Here is a 15,648-nt window from a genome sequence, read left to right as displayed (position 1 = left end):
GGAGCTGCAATGGCCAGCCTGACCAGTAGGCCCCGGCCAAGTGATACTAGGTAACAAGTTACTTGAGAAAGCTGATGGAGGAGTGAAGCACTGCTTGGGACTGCGTAAAAAACCACCACAACTGCTCATGGGAAAAGCATCAGTGATTTGGGATGCTGGACCAGTTTCCATTTGCCTTTGAAAAGGCAACTAATTCCGAGGCACTATCAAGGTACTTGATGCTCAAGATCGGTTTCTAGCCAGATGGTGCGAAGCCAGAAATACATATTATGATCCCCAAGACATCCGCATTCTCACACTGCCTCTGCTCAGCACATGCCTTCACTGCCTGGCACTTCCTGTTGGTGTGCTTCAGCCATCATTATTCACTCCTGTTTTGTTACCACGAGCCATGCTTACTGGCCATTCCACAACTGATCAAAACAGAAAGAAACAAAACTACACACCTTCTGGCCAAAGAAGGCTGAGAGGAAGGAAAGCAAGCAGCTTTCTGTGCTCTACTGTGTGCCAGTGGTTCACGTGTGGGTGCTCAAAAGTAAGAGCAGATACATAACTTAGGCTTGGAGGTCTGAGCTCCACAAGAACCCAGGGCAGTGAGCAACGTGACCCTGCTCGTCTCTTGGGTGATGGCCTGAAAACATCATGGCAGGTCAAGATGCCACTTTCCACTGTCCTGCTCACTGCCACAGGTAGAGCTCCCTGTCCTCTGCATCCCACCCTTACCTTAAAAGGCACTGCAGATTTATAGGAGTCAGGCACTTCCCAGCTCAGCAACACAGACGTTTTCATGACGGCATTGACGCGGAAGTTCTTAGCAAACACTGGAATGAAAAACAAGATATTTGAGCGCTGTAAGGCCAGTCAGGAGGGAGCCAGGCAGCAGCTTGGCTCCAAGTCTCTCTTTGTCTAACTCAGCAGCAGAGGTCAAAGAGTTCAGCTACAGCAGAGAAGCGAGGGATGAGGAGAAAAGAGCAACAGCCTTTTACCAAGTCCCCAGTCTCCAGTGGAGTTTTGCTTTTTGACTATACTTTCCAGCATCACAGAAAGGAAGTTGTAGGCTGAACTGCAGCCTTCCTTTCTCCCCCCTCCACTCACACTCTCTTGGCCCTTTGCCACGATCAAAGAACAGTGGTGCTCAGGTACTGGATCTGCAGATGATCCTACCCAGCTGCCGGCTCCAGTTCAAGCAAGAGCCTTTCATGTACAGATAAAACATCAAAGTGTGCCTGTGGAGCAACAAAGGCAATTAAGCTACCACCAACGCCCCTCTCCCCTCAAACAGCAACTTTAAGGAAACCTTCGCTGAGCCTCCCCTCGCCGAACTAGTTTTAGACTAGGGAGCACACTGTACCTGATCTCATTAGCCAGAGCGAAAGGGAACGTAGTCTCGTGAACCAAAGCAAAGGTCCCTGTCCCGGAGGCAGAGCTTGCTGTTAGGGCTTGTTAGCGGGGCACTTACCTTGCTCCACAGGCATGGTCCGGGACTGGATGCTGGGGCTGAGCGGCCCAACCCCCTTATTGGTGCGGGCCCTCACTTTGATGTCGTAAGTGGTATCTGGCTTCAGATTCGTCAAAGTGATACTTGTGTCCCTGGTGATGTTAACGAGGTCCTGCTGGCTATTTATGTCCCTGTATACCACAGTGTAGTTGACGATCTTGCCGTTTCTTTCTGCCAAGACTGGGGGGTCCCATGCAACTTCTGTGGTGGAAGTGGTGAGACCCACCACACGCAGGTTCTGCGGGAAGCCACTTGGCACATCTTCCGCAGTAGTGATCTCCTTCTCAAACTCCTCTCCTGGGCCAGCTCTGTTCTTGGCAGACAGTCTGAAGAGGTATGTGGCCCCCTTGTGCAGGTTGGTCACAGTGTAGTGATGGTCTCTCTTCCCGAAGTCTATCGTGTTCATCTTTTCCTCATCAAGACGTCTGTACTGCAGCCGGTAACCCAGCAGCTCCCCTACCATCTCCTTGGGTGGGTGCCACTGGATGAGGGCTGTGTTCATGGCTGTCGTGCTAATCATCATGGTGGGCTTCCCCGGGACTGCAACATAAACACACAATGACCATCTATAGCCTGGGAGGAGGGGAAGGAAGGACCGCTTCTGTGCTGCTCAGTCCGTGAGGATTGAGGAAAGTGGGAAAGTTCAGAAAACAGGGTGAAGAGGATGACAGACAATTCACATGGATAGAGGCAGACTGACCCTAATCCGGTGGTGAGGGAAGCTGGAGCTAGCCAGCTCTTGGCTGCCATTTTCCCATGTGCTGCCATCTAAACAGAGAATCAATTCAGCCATATCCAGCCCCAAAATCCATCCCCTATTACAGGAAAGGTTTAAGGTACCTCAAAGTATAATATTTATCTCAGAGAAGATCTGAGAAGATCGTCCTCCCAATCAGTGGTCTTCACTGGATGCTGGCCCCAGTGCACTGTATCACAACAGGCACACAGAAGCCCGAGTCCAGCATCCTGATCTGTCTGGAGGCAGACAAATTTCATCCTGAAACCTTGCAGTTTTACCATCTGCAGAGGCAGCGAGCAGAGCTGGGCGGGCTGTTTGCCATCAGAATACATTTTGGTTTAGCTGATGAGCAGATTCGTGATGTCAGTGTTGATGTGAGAGGTGAACACAAGCGTTCCACAGGATTTTTGCTTATGCTGCACAAGTCAAGGGGTGCTGTCGTCACTGGTTAGGAACTGATGGCTTTAAATTGATGGTTTAATACCTTGATCTCCTTCAGTTAAAAAAAGGATGCGTCTTCACATCAGCTTAGATTTGTAAACAAATCAACTGATAGGGAAGATACTCAGAATCAAAGGAATGGGGCCATCGATATGAAAACGAAAATGGGATTGTAGCCAAACCTAGTTACATATCCTTGCACAGTTTTGAAATGTATGAGCCCACAGACGATCACAAGAGAAAAATGCTTTTGACAGAATTATGCCCCGATTTTGCCATCAGAGGGCGATACCAACACTCTCCTTTGAGGTCAAGCCTGCAGACGAGCCTGTACAAAGGCAGCTCTGGGGGTGGTTTTGTACCTATTTAAGACGTACAATTACATTTCCACTGCCAGTGCCATCCTCCTTGCACTCATAATACAATGTCTAACAGCAGCTAGTATTAAGGGACACATAATTTTCAAAGCTGATTCCAAATATTAACTTTAAATGTGCATCATAACATGGGAAGACCCACTGTGGTTTACAGTGCAACACTGGGATGTTTAAGAAGCTTTTCCTGTTTATAGGACAGCTGTAGCAATTTGATGAACAGAGCATACATCATGGTGAGGCACAAGGGAGACAGCATTTGAGATTGTGACAGTGGAAACTACCTCTGGAGCTCCCCATATGCAGCGCGGAGGAGATGGCAAGCTGTTCCTTGTTTAAAAGCACCAGGAACAAATGCTCTCAGTTTGCACAAGCTGCATTCCCATAATAACAAGTGGTAAATACTGTTCCTGCGGCTGGTGTGAGGAAGCAGCAGGATTATCGGTTGTAGGACAGGTCTAGTGAGTGGAAATCGTGGACAAGACAATGTCAACTAGTTGGTGCCACTGCCAAAGGCAAGCTTGACCGCATCCGGAGGAAAGCACCTGATGAACTCCTGGCTGCCCCTGCTCCAGGTTGAGGATCCCGTGTTGCACTAGGCACAGGGTACGAGTCTCTACTGAGATAGCAGAACCAACCTGGCTGGGATCACCAGGACCTAGAAGTTGTGTTCGCAGCACTCCTATGGCAGGATTTGTTGTGTTCCAGATTTTACCATGACTCTAGGAGCAGCTGGGCTCACCTATATAAGCCTGGGGAGGCAGCAGTAGCAATGGCTGGGGGGGAGCTGAGAAGCACCTCGAGGAGCCCCCTGTGCCAGGGGCCATCCCAGTTACTGCAGGAAGCAAGAAATGGCACTCGCCTGCGAGAACAAGGTGAGGACAGGCCATGACTCCAAAGCTGAGGAGGGCCTGGACTTTCAGGCTTCCTCTTCCCAGGTCTCTGGACTATGCAGATGAGCTCAGACCCATGAGTTTCATTGCTCTCTCACAGGCCCTGGCAGTGTCTGTCCATCTGTTTGCTGCACTTTGCTCAGGTGATCCAGTGGCAAAGCCTGTAAGTAAGGGCTGGAGATCACAAGAGTATGTACCTCTGCAGCGTCTCCAGCCCTCTCGCTTCCTCTCGTACAGGTGCCTTGGCCATACTCCCCATGCACCTCTTGGGAGGTTTTACCACCACCCCTACTGTGGCTGTGGCATCCACTCCCCACACTCACCTGCCCCTGTGGTGGTGATGACTTTTGGCTTGCTGCGGGCACCATCTCCTTTGGTGGTGTAGGCAGCGACTGTGACAGAGTAGGTGGTTTCTGGCAGCAGGCCTCCAATGACTGTCTCCTGGGATTTCATCCACGGGGCAGAGAAGAGGCAAACGAGAAGAGCAAATGCTTGTTACTGGAGTGAGCAAGAGGGCACTGGGGTCAGTGTCTCCAACAGCAACACACCGACACACTCACTGGCTCACACTCACGCATCGCACTGAAACACACGCATCTTGCACAGAGCCAGCAAACTACAAGTGCTGCCACTCGCAACGCTCACCTGCCTAATTTCAACCCTGCCTCTAACACTTGGCCTTTCCGAGGACCCACCAGCAACCTGTGTCAGCAGTTGTGCTCTCCCACGGCTTCTGCCAAGAGGGAGATCTGCTCCAGAGATGGTCCTGCGTGAAACCTGAGAGTAAGAGGACTGTGGAGCTGTGAACCAGAGCAAAAGCCAGTTCAGCTGGCTGCGGAAATCTCTTAGGGGCTAATTTGGGGATTTTTAAAGCTGCCTCTTGCAGCAGAGCCTCGGGGAGCACAGAGAGGCAATGCAGGGGCGGGGGGCCCCAGGCAGGGAGCACCTGCAGTGCTACAGCATCATGCTCACCCTCCTTGCCAGGCACAGCGTTGCAGGGATGGGATGGGGTCATTGCAAGACGCTGGCAAGACCTGGAGGGAAAATCCTGCACTATGGGAGGTCTGGCAGCAGAAAGGCGGACTCGGCAGGGGTCCTAGCATCCTTGCATGCTCTGGTTTCCTCTGGGCAGGAGGAGGGCATGGCTCTGCACCTCAATTTGAGATCAAAGAGGGGAGCGCTGCTCCTCCCTCCTGGCCTCCAGCGGCAACATGACTCGTGCCAAGCCTGGCTGGCCAGGCCTGAAACAAGCAAACACAGTGAGCTCAGCAGCTCCCAGTGAGCTCAGGGCAGGTACCCCTGAACTGCAGTTATCTGTGGGTGCTGTGAAAGCAACTGGGCCATTAGCACTAACAACCCATCAGGTCAGGGAGCAAGAGACAACCGGGCTGGAGAAGCTTTTGGAAAGGAGACAGGGGCTCTCGGTTGGTTGCAGACAAGAAGAGCAGAGATGGAGAGGGTTAATCTCCAGTTGCTGAGGACAGGCCGCATGGGCACTGTTAGAGGCTGCTCCAGGGGTCTGATCTCTGCCTGGGGCATCCCTGCCAGCTTGAGGGGTACAAGGGGCACCTGCGGTTGCTCTCAGAGCACAGCCAGTCTCCCATCACTCGCACAAACACCCACGCTATTAAACCTGCTGACTTCCAGTCAGTGCTGCTGGTTCAGGTTACCTGCCCAGGCTTACTCATGAAAACCACCACGTTACCATCGCGGAACCAGCCAGCCCAGAGAAAAATCAACAAGCACCAACAAGAACCCCGCCAAAATCACCGTGTGAACCAGAGTCCGATCCCAACTCCGCCCCTGCAGCAGATCATGTGTGCGGGTGAGTGGACGCGCAGTCCGATCGGTGCCAATGGACCCGCAGGGGAAGCACTCACACGAAACCTGCAGACTCTGAACATCCCAAGAGAATTCACTCCTCCCAAATCCATGCAAAGAGAAATTCTCACGCAAAAGCATGCCACCAGGAGCAAAGCAAGCGAGCTGGGAGGAGGGGAGAGCGATGAGGGATGGATGAAAGAAGGTCTGATTGCATAATGTAAACACAGTGCTGTCATGACAAAGCCACTACGAGCAAGAATCCTCCGTATAAAGCAGGAGAAATACATCGTGCTGGGGAAGCTCACAGTAGGGCACGTAATGGAATTGCTGATTCTAAAAAGGTCATTTTCTACTTTGTTCCTCCGAGTTTATATTTAAAAATTATGTGGGAAAATTGGATTTAACTGTTTAAATGTGATTGCTTTCTTATTACTATCTGTGTTTCAGCCAAAGGTCACGGTTGAGAGTGTAGGTTATTTTTTATGACTATGATCAATGTGGCTTAAAGATTATATATCTAATTTTACCATGTAACTTGGTGGGCCAACTACTGCAGAAAGTAGGATGCACCTCTGAGTCGATCACTTGAGCTTGCCTAAAACTGCACTGCAACAAGCTGGAAATACAGATTATAGGAAATGTCAATTGCTTTTCTGCATTTAGTAGCAATCTAAATGCCAATTTTCTCTGGATTTGCTGCTTGTGGAAGGTTTCACAATGTAACTCTCCAGCCTCATTAAGAGAGTGAAAGGGATGTTTTGACAGCACTGTGTCTACAAAATTCACAAATCGATTTACCAAACCCCTCTTTTCCAACCTGGAATACACACAAGTGGTACTTACATGGTCGACGGAGTCCTCAGCTCTCCACTGATGGGGGAGAAAGGAAGGAGGAGAGAAAAATGGAGACACAGAATTTTAAGGGGCAACGTGTAGGAAGGGAATGACAATGACAACAGCAGGGGTTAGCAAGACTGGGTTGGGGGGATTACAACACTTATACACAGCGGGTCACTTGGCATAGGCTGTGCCAAGGGAAGAAATGGCATAGAGCAATTTTCTACATGCCGCTAGCCTGCGCAGTAGATCTAAGATCATTCACACAAACAGGGTCAAAGAACTTCCTTCTCATATGGGTGAAGAGGTCATCATTCTTAACTTTACAGTCCTTTCCCCTTCTGGCTTTGTTTGCACTTTTCTGCCTCTTCCATGAGCAGAAGTAAGAAGGGACAGCTTGTACCAAGGCTCTGGGGCTGACTGCTGCCCCACAAGTCACTCACAACAGTTCTGTGGCCTAATCATCAGTTTCTGTCCTAGTGATCCTCTAGCCACCATCTCTTGGCTGAGAACCAAAGACTTCAACACATAAAACTCAGAGGGAACTCTGCCACGGAGCACCAATGCAACTTCTACAGAGCCTCTCTTTCCTTTATCATTTTCAAGAAAATGCTCTGGGGACCTCAGAAACCAAGAAGTGCTGTCTCTTGTAAACAGTGCAAGACAGGCTGAGATGTTACACAGAGCTTCACACTAAGCTGCTCCACTCCAGCGGCGCAGCATGGCTTGCAGCGAGGCTAAAACTGGTGCACGTACTGAGGAAACAGCTTCTCACTCTCAATTTACACAACACCAAATGGCAAACACTCATTTGGCAAGAGCAGCCCTGCAGGTAAGACTTCTACACAAACCATTTCCCAGCAAATACTCATGTGGATTCCCAGCCACGGCAGCTCAATTAGGGCTCTGAAGAGGGAACACGCAGGTTTCTGGCTGGATTTGGGGTTCTAAAGCATCAAAGCTGCATTGGGGTGGTGAGACTTAGTAGACCTTGGCTGCTGCCACGCATGCCTGTAGCACTGCTCTTTGTGGTTGATGCACCAAAGGCAGGTTTGCAGAGATCACAGCAAACTCTCAGCCAGGGTGATGCGTTACATCTCAGGTTACTAAAACTGCCTGGAGGAAGCACCGGTCGATGGGTTCAAGCACAGAGATGAAAGTGGAATTTAGGTATTATTGCCCCGACACACAGTGTGAGCCTTGGTGAGCCTTGCTTCTGAGTCTGAGCTGCCAGCTGTGAAATGGCGCTCAGACACTGACTTCCTCGGGACACCGGGAAGTCCAGCTAACGCTGCTGAAGTGCCTGGGAACCTGCAAGGGTGGCAGAAGCACTAAATGGTATTAAAGCCTCAGGTTGCCATTTGTAGTCAGGCTGTTTGAGGTGGCTTTCACAGGCTGCAGCCTATCACAGTGGCAGAGTACTCTTCTCAGCAGTAAAATACATGGTATACCTTCAAAATATTTGTCATTTTATTCTCTAAATTCAGAAAGAAACAGCTATTGGAGAAACGTTCCTGGAAGATTTTATTATAGTTACTTTATTTGATGCCATGAGACTGCAGTAGAACTATCCCCCTAAACTATCTTAAAATATAATTTCAACAAAAGGATCAAGTTGTCCTAAAGACTTCCTATAAAGCCGAGGCCCTCACTAAGTATTATGGTCACTAAAGGCCCTCCTTCCACACACAAGTTGGTGTTATTTCCAGTGTCGCATGCTTAGCTCACCCCAGGTCATTGCTGTTGAGATTCTACCTCTGCCAGCCAGCCCAGACCATGGCCAACAACCACACACTCTTCCCTGCTGATCTGAAACAAAAGTCTTACTACAGGAAGGATACAAGGCCTGGTAGCTCTTTCTCCAAGAAGTACGCTTCTGCTCTGACACCACGTCCCTGCTGTATGGGGGCCACGTGGATGGTAACACCCCAACATGCCTCCACAGAGCTGCAGGAGCAGAAGGTGACACTCCACCGCAATGAACAGCAGAGCGGATGTGGGCTCAGGAGGCTCCTGCATCTCACAGCCTCTCATACCACAGCAGGGAGTTTATCACCCACTAGGATTTTAGACCAAGTATTTAATGTTCAAACTGTTTGCTCTTATGTTTCAGTGGACTTTAATCTTGCATCAGATCAGAGTGCAAAGAAACGCCTTGAGATCTGTGCTGGAGGAGTAACAGTGAAAAGCCAGGCCTGCATAAATACCCTCGTATAAATTCAGTTTCATTATGAAAATATCATCTGCAGATCAAAACATTTCCTTCCTTAAACTAGCTCAATTGCTTCTAAACTGTTTAAGGTTGGTCAGTAAGACAAATTGATCTGAAAAGCCCAGGAGCCGTCATAAAAAGAACTCAGACAGGGCTGTGTGCATGAGGCAGGATGGCTCAGGGAAGTGCTAAAGCTAACAGAGTGTATTTATGGCAGCTGCAATCCCTTAACATTTCATTTTACACTTCAACACCGCACAGCGTAGTCATGTCTCACCAGGGAATGTCCATTTTCCCTAACCATGGCTCTTGCAAAAGACAGACTCATGCCCTCCTGAACAGCCCCAGCTACAGGAAGCTGGTACCGTGGTTCTCCTGGAGATTGTTCTCCTCTCGGCTTCAGCGACTTTGGCAAAACAGCGGAACTCCAGATGTAATCTTGGGTGCTCAGCTTGTGGGATGCAGCAGTCTAAGGCTCCCGAATCTCACCTCTGTCCATTACTGAAGTGCCTCTTGGATCACGCCTTTCAGATTTGTTCCACGTACAAAGCAGAGTACATCTCACCTCCATGCCAGACTCCTACCTAGATGAGTACACATGCATGAGGAGTTGTTCCAAGTAAAGATCCTTGACTATCACACAGCAAAAGAAGGAGGCTGTAAATTCCTCTGTGTTACGCCTGGGGTGGGCACTGCCCAGGGAGAACAGAAGTCTCTGCTTCCCCTTCCTCCTTTGATCTCAATCCAACAGCTTGAAGTGCTTGCTGTTACTTCTTCCTGCTCTTCTGGAGCAAGCCGATGGGACGTGCGCTCAGTCTGCAAGCTGGATGGAGAAGCGCTGCCTGCGAAGACCACACAACCTTCCCGTGAGCCTGCAGCCCTTTTTGTGGGCAGCACACCTCTTCCCTGCCACAACCCTGCAGAGTAGGAGTAGGAGTAGGAGGAGGTGTCAGGAGTCTCTTTTCCATAAAGCCTGACCTCCTCGTCCAGCTGTACCCAGCTGGCTCCCAGCAGCAAAAGCGCTGCAAAGCTCTCCGGGCAGGCGGGATGTGCAGAGGGCTGTGAGCAGCGAGGCTGATGTGCACGCTGCATCCCCAGAGCAATGCAGGCAGCAGGCTCCCTGGCAGATACACTGCACAGTCGAGGGCCGAGGCAGTTGTCGAGGCCACATTACAGCCTGGGGAGAAAGTCACCCCTCAAGATGTTCCAGTCTGGGCCGAGGACAAGCAGGCTGGCAGCAGGACACAACGGATCAACAGGTAGATTCATGCAGGGTCTAGCTGCCTGTCTTGGAAGGAGCAAACCAGAGTCACACTTGCATGGGGGAAGGCCCGTCCTCCCCTGGCCCTGCTGCCTCCTTTGTGCCCAGTGCTCCAGGCTCAGCGCTGAGCTGTGCAGGGCACACAGTCCTGGCACCTGGGAAGGGATGGAGGGCATCAAGCCCACTGCTCCTTCTGACACGCAGCAGCCGCCCAGGGATTGGAGACCACGGAAAGCAGGCGGACCCCTCCCCTCCACTGAAGAACCTAATGCTTGTGCCCCACGGCCCTGCTGTCCCCCCTGCTCCCGCGGGCTGGCGAGGACTTGTATGGGTCATGGAGTGCAGCTGAGACCCCGCACGGGTGCCCCTGCTCCTTTCGAAGGTGCTTTCTCTGTGCTCAGATGTGTTGTGCACAAGACCCAGGGCACAGAAATGAATCTCCTGCCACCACCCACCATGGGACCTGGCTGAGCCATGATAGGCAGTGCCTGTGCAGGAGGTGGCGTGGGTATCTGACCCAGCTCTGCAGCAGTACACATGCTCTCTCTGGGCGCTTCTCCACAGGGCATGGTCACATTTGCTTGTCCATCAGTCTGTCAGTAGGAGGTGAGAGCTCAGACTGGAAGGCACAGAGAAGCCTGATGGAGGTAATCAGTCACAGGCACAGCCACAGAGGGGAGGAGAGTCCTCAGCTCCATGGCAGGACCTTCCTAAGAACTGATTACTCTCCCTAGGCAGGAGGCCGTAAAATAAAATGTGATCTCTCCAGCACCAGGGCCACTACTTCTCTGCTGATGTTTTAGTCCTTTCTGCTCAAATGGTTTTGAAAACTCAGGATCTGTATTATCTGCATAGCTAACATCTCCGTTCCCTTTCCTTTTTCCTTTCATCTTCGTTTACTCTCTTCTCTTTCTCATCTTCAATCAGGAAAAATCACGAGTCAGCTTTAATACCAGTGTCTTCCTACCATCTGCAGGAAGCAGATTACATGGTACATACCTACTCAAAATCAGCTGACAGCCTGGTGAGGCAGGAGGAGGAGCTCTGCCTACATTTCCAGAGAATTTCTTCTTGAACCCCAGATTTTCAATCAGTTTAATTCCCTCCTTGTGCACTGGTATAAATCTTCATGAATGTTTATGAGTACTGAACTGTAGCTATATTCTGGTCATCTTCATCCTGTGACCTTCAGGGAGAAGTGTTCCAGTGAATCTTTTTGTTTTCTTCCATGGAAAATAACTCTTCCAAGACTACTTGTTAAAGTTTGATCTGGCTGTTTGCAAAGTACAACTTTGTACATCTTGTACAGCACGGCTGTACTGAAAGATGGCAGCTCTTACAAGGTTCTTCAACTTCTGGAGCAGATGTACTTCATCACAAGCACAGGTCATGCCTGGCTTCTCACTCCTTTGGGAAATAAAGATCTCTTCTGCCAAGTCAGTGAAACTTCTTTCCTGCAGAGTCATCACAAGAGTGATATGACTCCTTCACTGTAGTCACTTCTCTGCAACTATCTTCTGGCCTTTGCTTTCATCCAAAAACTACAGTGGATGAGTTCAGCACCATACACACCACAAACCCCCCCGAACAAATAAAATCATAGCAACCAAGAACTTTCTCACATGAATTCAGCAAATACAAAAGACTGGTAAGTGGTCTGGCAGGCCAGGAAGCTTTAAGCAACTTGCCTCCTTGATGCACACATTCAAAATAATGCAAAATCCATCACTCCTTGCAAAGTTTCTGGCTCTGGCATCCTCATTCCTGCACATTACCATGGGTTTTTTCTCTCTGAAATGTATGAGTAAGGAGCGAAAACGAAACTGGCTGGGCAAGCATAAAATATTTGAAAACACCAACAAGAACATTCCCAACTTCAGCCACCTATGCTTGGGACCAACCCATTAACTCCAAACTCCAGCTGAACAACACAGCATCAATTGCTCAAACAACCCAGAAGATTATACCCTCCTGGAATAAGGAAAGGGCAGTAAGCAGCTTTTCTAATGACTGAAATAAAGCAACATATGAAACATAAACAGAGACCTGCCCCAGACAACACTGCAAGGACCCTCAAAGCATTTCCTCTCTCTTAAAGTTTTCCCCTTCCACATTATTACTGTGTTTTATCCTTCAGAATATGAATGGGGAGTAAAGCTGCCTCTGTGCACTGTACTCCCCACTGACAAACACATAAATGATTCACAGCTGCGTTCAGAAGACAGATCAATTAATCGTTGCAGCTCTCCAGTATTTATATTGGGCATCATTCAACCAAGCCAGCTCTGAATCGATTACTCGTCGCTTCCAACAGCAGCAGATCCTGTACTTCATTTATACGATTATCTTTGTTGAGAACAGCATGGGTCATCCAGGACGAAGGACCCTTGCTCCAAAGAAGAGTTGTATTTCATCAGACAGGGCACCAAAATTTTCCTTGGACCCTGGGAAAGAGGCAATTACTCATTGCTGGGCTGAGCAGAGGGCATATCCATGCCTGGAGCACAGCTCTCAGTCAGTGGGTATATCCAGGAGATTGTATAAATATGAGCAAATTGTTGTACGGGGATTTCAGAGGGCAAAGTCACTTACAGGCAGTGTGGGCTTGCACCTCACTTTTTTTTCCTTTCCCCCTAGCCTTTCCCAGACTCAGTTGGCTTCACTGGTGGTTTGACTTCAAGAGGCAATGCAAGGTCAAGTCCCTGCCTTGCGAAAACAGGAGGGAAGGGAGGCTTTGTTGAGCTGGAGGAGGGCTGCCCAGCCTGGTGTGCTGTGCCCACCAACGGTGCAGAGCCACCCGTGCCCCGCCAGCAGGCAGCACCCCTGTAGACTGCCAAGAGAGGAGCTTCACCCTGAACACAGTCAGTAGCATGAAATAAGCGGACTCAAGGCTTACTTAGAACTCTCCAATAGTTTATAGACTGACTGCCAAAACACAGCTTGCTCCAGCTGGCATCTGCACAGGACATGGCAGGCAGAGAGAGGTACGTGTTGGAGAAGGGGTAAGAGAGGAGCATTGTCCAATACATCATCTTTCCTACAGCAATCCTTTCCTGATTGAACTTTTTACCCATTTGTAAGCCACAGTTTAGGGATAAACTGTTCGCCTTGCTCAGACAGGGCTGAGTCCCACACTCTGCAGCCACAGGAAAAGTACAAGGAATACTTGGATCTATCCAGCCTGGCCCTCCGCAGAGAGGGAAGGTGCCATGCCTGCCAGCCCACAGTCCCCACACTGTACCTGTGCTTCCGACAGCATGACGTCCTTGATCACTGGCTGTCCTCTGGGCTCGTTGTTTTCCAGTTTCACGTACGTAACCTGGTACCCGCGGATCTGCCCGTGCTGCTTGTTAGAGATGGGCAGCTTCCAGCTCACCCGGATGGCCGTCGAATTCACGGACTCTACCTCCACCTTTCTTGGTGGGGCACTGGGCACTGCAACACACACAAGGCAGACAGTTAGCAGGTACCACACAACCGCTGTCAGCTACCTCTCACTCCTTTGCTACCTCCCCTCCAGCTCACTGCAAGGATGGTCCCGCTGACACAAGTGCCCCGTGCTTGCCCAGGAGGTCGTAATACTGCAGTTTTCCAGCGTAACCATATCCCTGACCCTTTCCCAGCATCCAAGCATGTTTTCTATGCGAAGTAGGAGAGAGCATGACTGTGATACGCAGCAGCACCCCTAATAAAAGCCACTGTGCTGGATCAGACCCAAGGTCCTTCTATCCCCCTTCAGTCTCCAGCAGTAGGGGAGCAAGGAATAATCCAACAACATAACAGAATATGAAGAATATGTAACCAACTGCAGCTCAGGGTGCCCTGCAGCAGAGGCAGGTGTTTTGAAGCTTTCTTTGCATCCTGCCTGTCACAACACTTCCTCTCAGATCCCTCTGCATACATTTAAACGCAGTCCAACAGCCCCAGGTAGTGTGACTGGGAGCCAAGCCTGCCTTTCGGGGAGCCCTGGTACCTGCCACCAGCCAGAGTGCACACGTGCTCTTCCCCTGTGACAGCAAGAGGTTAATGAGGGGGAAAAGCACCATCCTAAAACAATAACCCAGAGCTCAGAGACAGCAGTCACTGAACTCAGCCAGATAAAGGGGCCTGTGGGGATTGTGACAGCTCTGGGGACTGTATTTCATGCATGGCTAGCTGAATGCTTTTTGATAATAAAATGAAAAATTACACTGCCCAGAAAATATCAATTTTCTTGCAAGGTGAGGCCCGTTTAAAAATGTATTTATACCCTTATTTACCATTTGGAAAAATTACCTCCTTATTACTTTTTGCTCTTGCATTGACTGTGACAAAAATGTCAATGCTAAAAAATTAGCCTCTTGGTTGCTCCCGGAAAGCTCCTTCTGGCTGAAGCAGCTGGGAGGAAGAGGTCTGCACGCCCTGCGGGGGATACCGCTGCTACCCAAGTGCCCAGCACCCGAATGAAGGACCTGAGCTCCATCTTAGCACCTCTACTGCAGGACCCTTTCCACCCTCCACTGCCTGGGAAAATCCAGGGGTTTGGAACCCCGTATACCCTAATTCTCAACACAGCAACAAATAATAAGTATTAGATAGATTTGGGATGGGTAGCTGACAAGCAGACATAATGAGTATTACTATTTCAACCAACTAGATGGGATGAAACAGCTACCCAGCAGGTAAGCACAGTTTTTAAGCTGTAGGGCAATTCATTATTTTCCCCAGATGTCCTTCTTAATTGTAGATAATTAAATAAAATAGAGAAAAGAAGAATGGAGCATTTTAGCACCATGAGGCCACCTCAAGGTATGGGAATGGAGGGGGCTGTGCTTGAATAGTTACCACCTTCTGGCTGGAGCAGCCTACACTGTAATCCACAATTCACTTAGCGCAGTGACCTTGCACAAGCCACAGGGCTCTCCTGCCCTAGCAAGACACCTGCCCACACACACAGCTGGGAGTCCAAGCAAAAAACAAGATCCTCCCTGAGAACCAGACAGAAACTGTGTGTCGAGGTCTGCTGGCACGAGAAGGGGGGAGGCCTCGGCGGGGCGCGATACAGGGATGTTGCAGGGATATGAAAAGATGTGAATATGAGCAGACCACAGTGTTTCAAGGAACACTATCCTACCCCATTATGGGAAGTATGTGCTGCATCTGAAACCCAAAATTGGGAAGTACAATTCATTTTCACATCAGTTTAGCATTTCTCATTTCCTCATGGGTATCTACTGAGCATCGGCATGTCAGAGGGATATGAAATCGCTCCTGACAGCTAAGCTGGAACGTCCAACCATGGTGCCTGAAAACTAACTGAGAGAGCTTGTTGCGACATTTCTGGGGTAGCAGCTTCCCCGGGCTACAACTCTGCTGAATGAGAACTGAAGCAAACAATACAGGCAGCAGGACACACACAGATGTGTTTGCAAGCCCAGGAATGCAGTCAGAGAGCATTCCCAGATGCCACTTCCCAGGGCCACAGAGACATGGGGGACAGTGGCAGCCCATTTAGGGAAACTGTAACATGTCTGGTTTCAATTTGCTATGCTGACTGGGCAATGCAGAGATCGTCCTTTCTTTGCCTGGA

At 49.8% G+C, this 15,648-nt stretch overlaps 1 protein-coding gene across 7 annotated transcripts in view; it reads right to left on the bottom strand.

The window, feature by feature from the left end:
• The window catches only part of PTPRF (protein tyrosine phosphatase receptor type F), a 392,426-nt gene that overhangs the window by 49,284 nt on the left and 327,494 nt on the right, over nucleotides 1–15,648 (bottom strand). For 5 of the 7 annotated variants that reach the window (XM_055815291.1, XM_055815290.1, XM_055815295.1 and 2 more), the window contains 5 exons: nucleotides 13,321–13,514; nucleotides 6,613–6,639; nucleotides 4,269–4,386; nucleotides 1,460–2,038; nucleotides 724–821 (listed from right to left, as the gene is read on the bottom strand). In XM_055815291.1, the coding sequence (XP_055671266.1) occupies nucleotides 724–821; nucleotides 1,460–2,038; nucleotides 4,269–4,386; nucleotides 6,613–6,639; nucleotides 13,321–13,514 (1,016 nt within the window). The remainder of the gene's footprint in view (nucleotides 1–723; nucleotides 822–1,459; nucleotides 2,039–4,268; nucleotides 4,387–6,612; nucleotides 6,640–13,320; nucleotides 13,515–15,648) is intronic. The other 2 variants (XM_055815294.1, XM_055815296.1) reach the window with 1 other exon arrangement.

The sequence above is a fragment of the Falco peregrinus genome, chromosome 10 (genome assembly GCF_023634155.1).
Source record: "Falco peregrinus isolate bFalPer1 chromosome 10, bFalPer1.pri, whole genome shotgun sequence".
Classification (NCBI taxonomy): Eukaryota; Metazoa; Chordata; class Aves; order Falconiformes; family Falconidae; genus Falco; species Falco peregrinus.
Note: the sequence above shows the minus strand (reverse complement) of the source record. Positions and strands in the feature narration are given on the sequence as shown.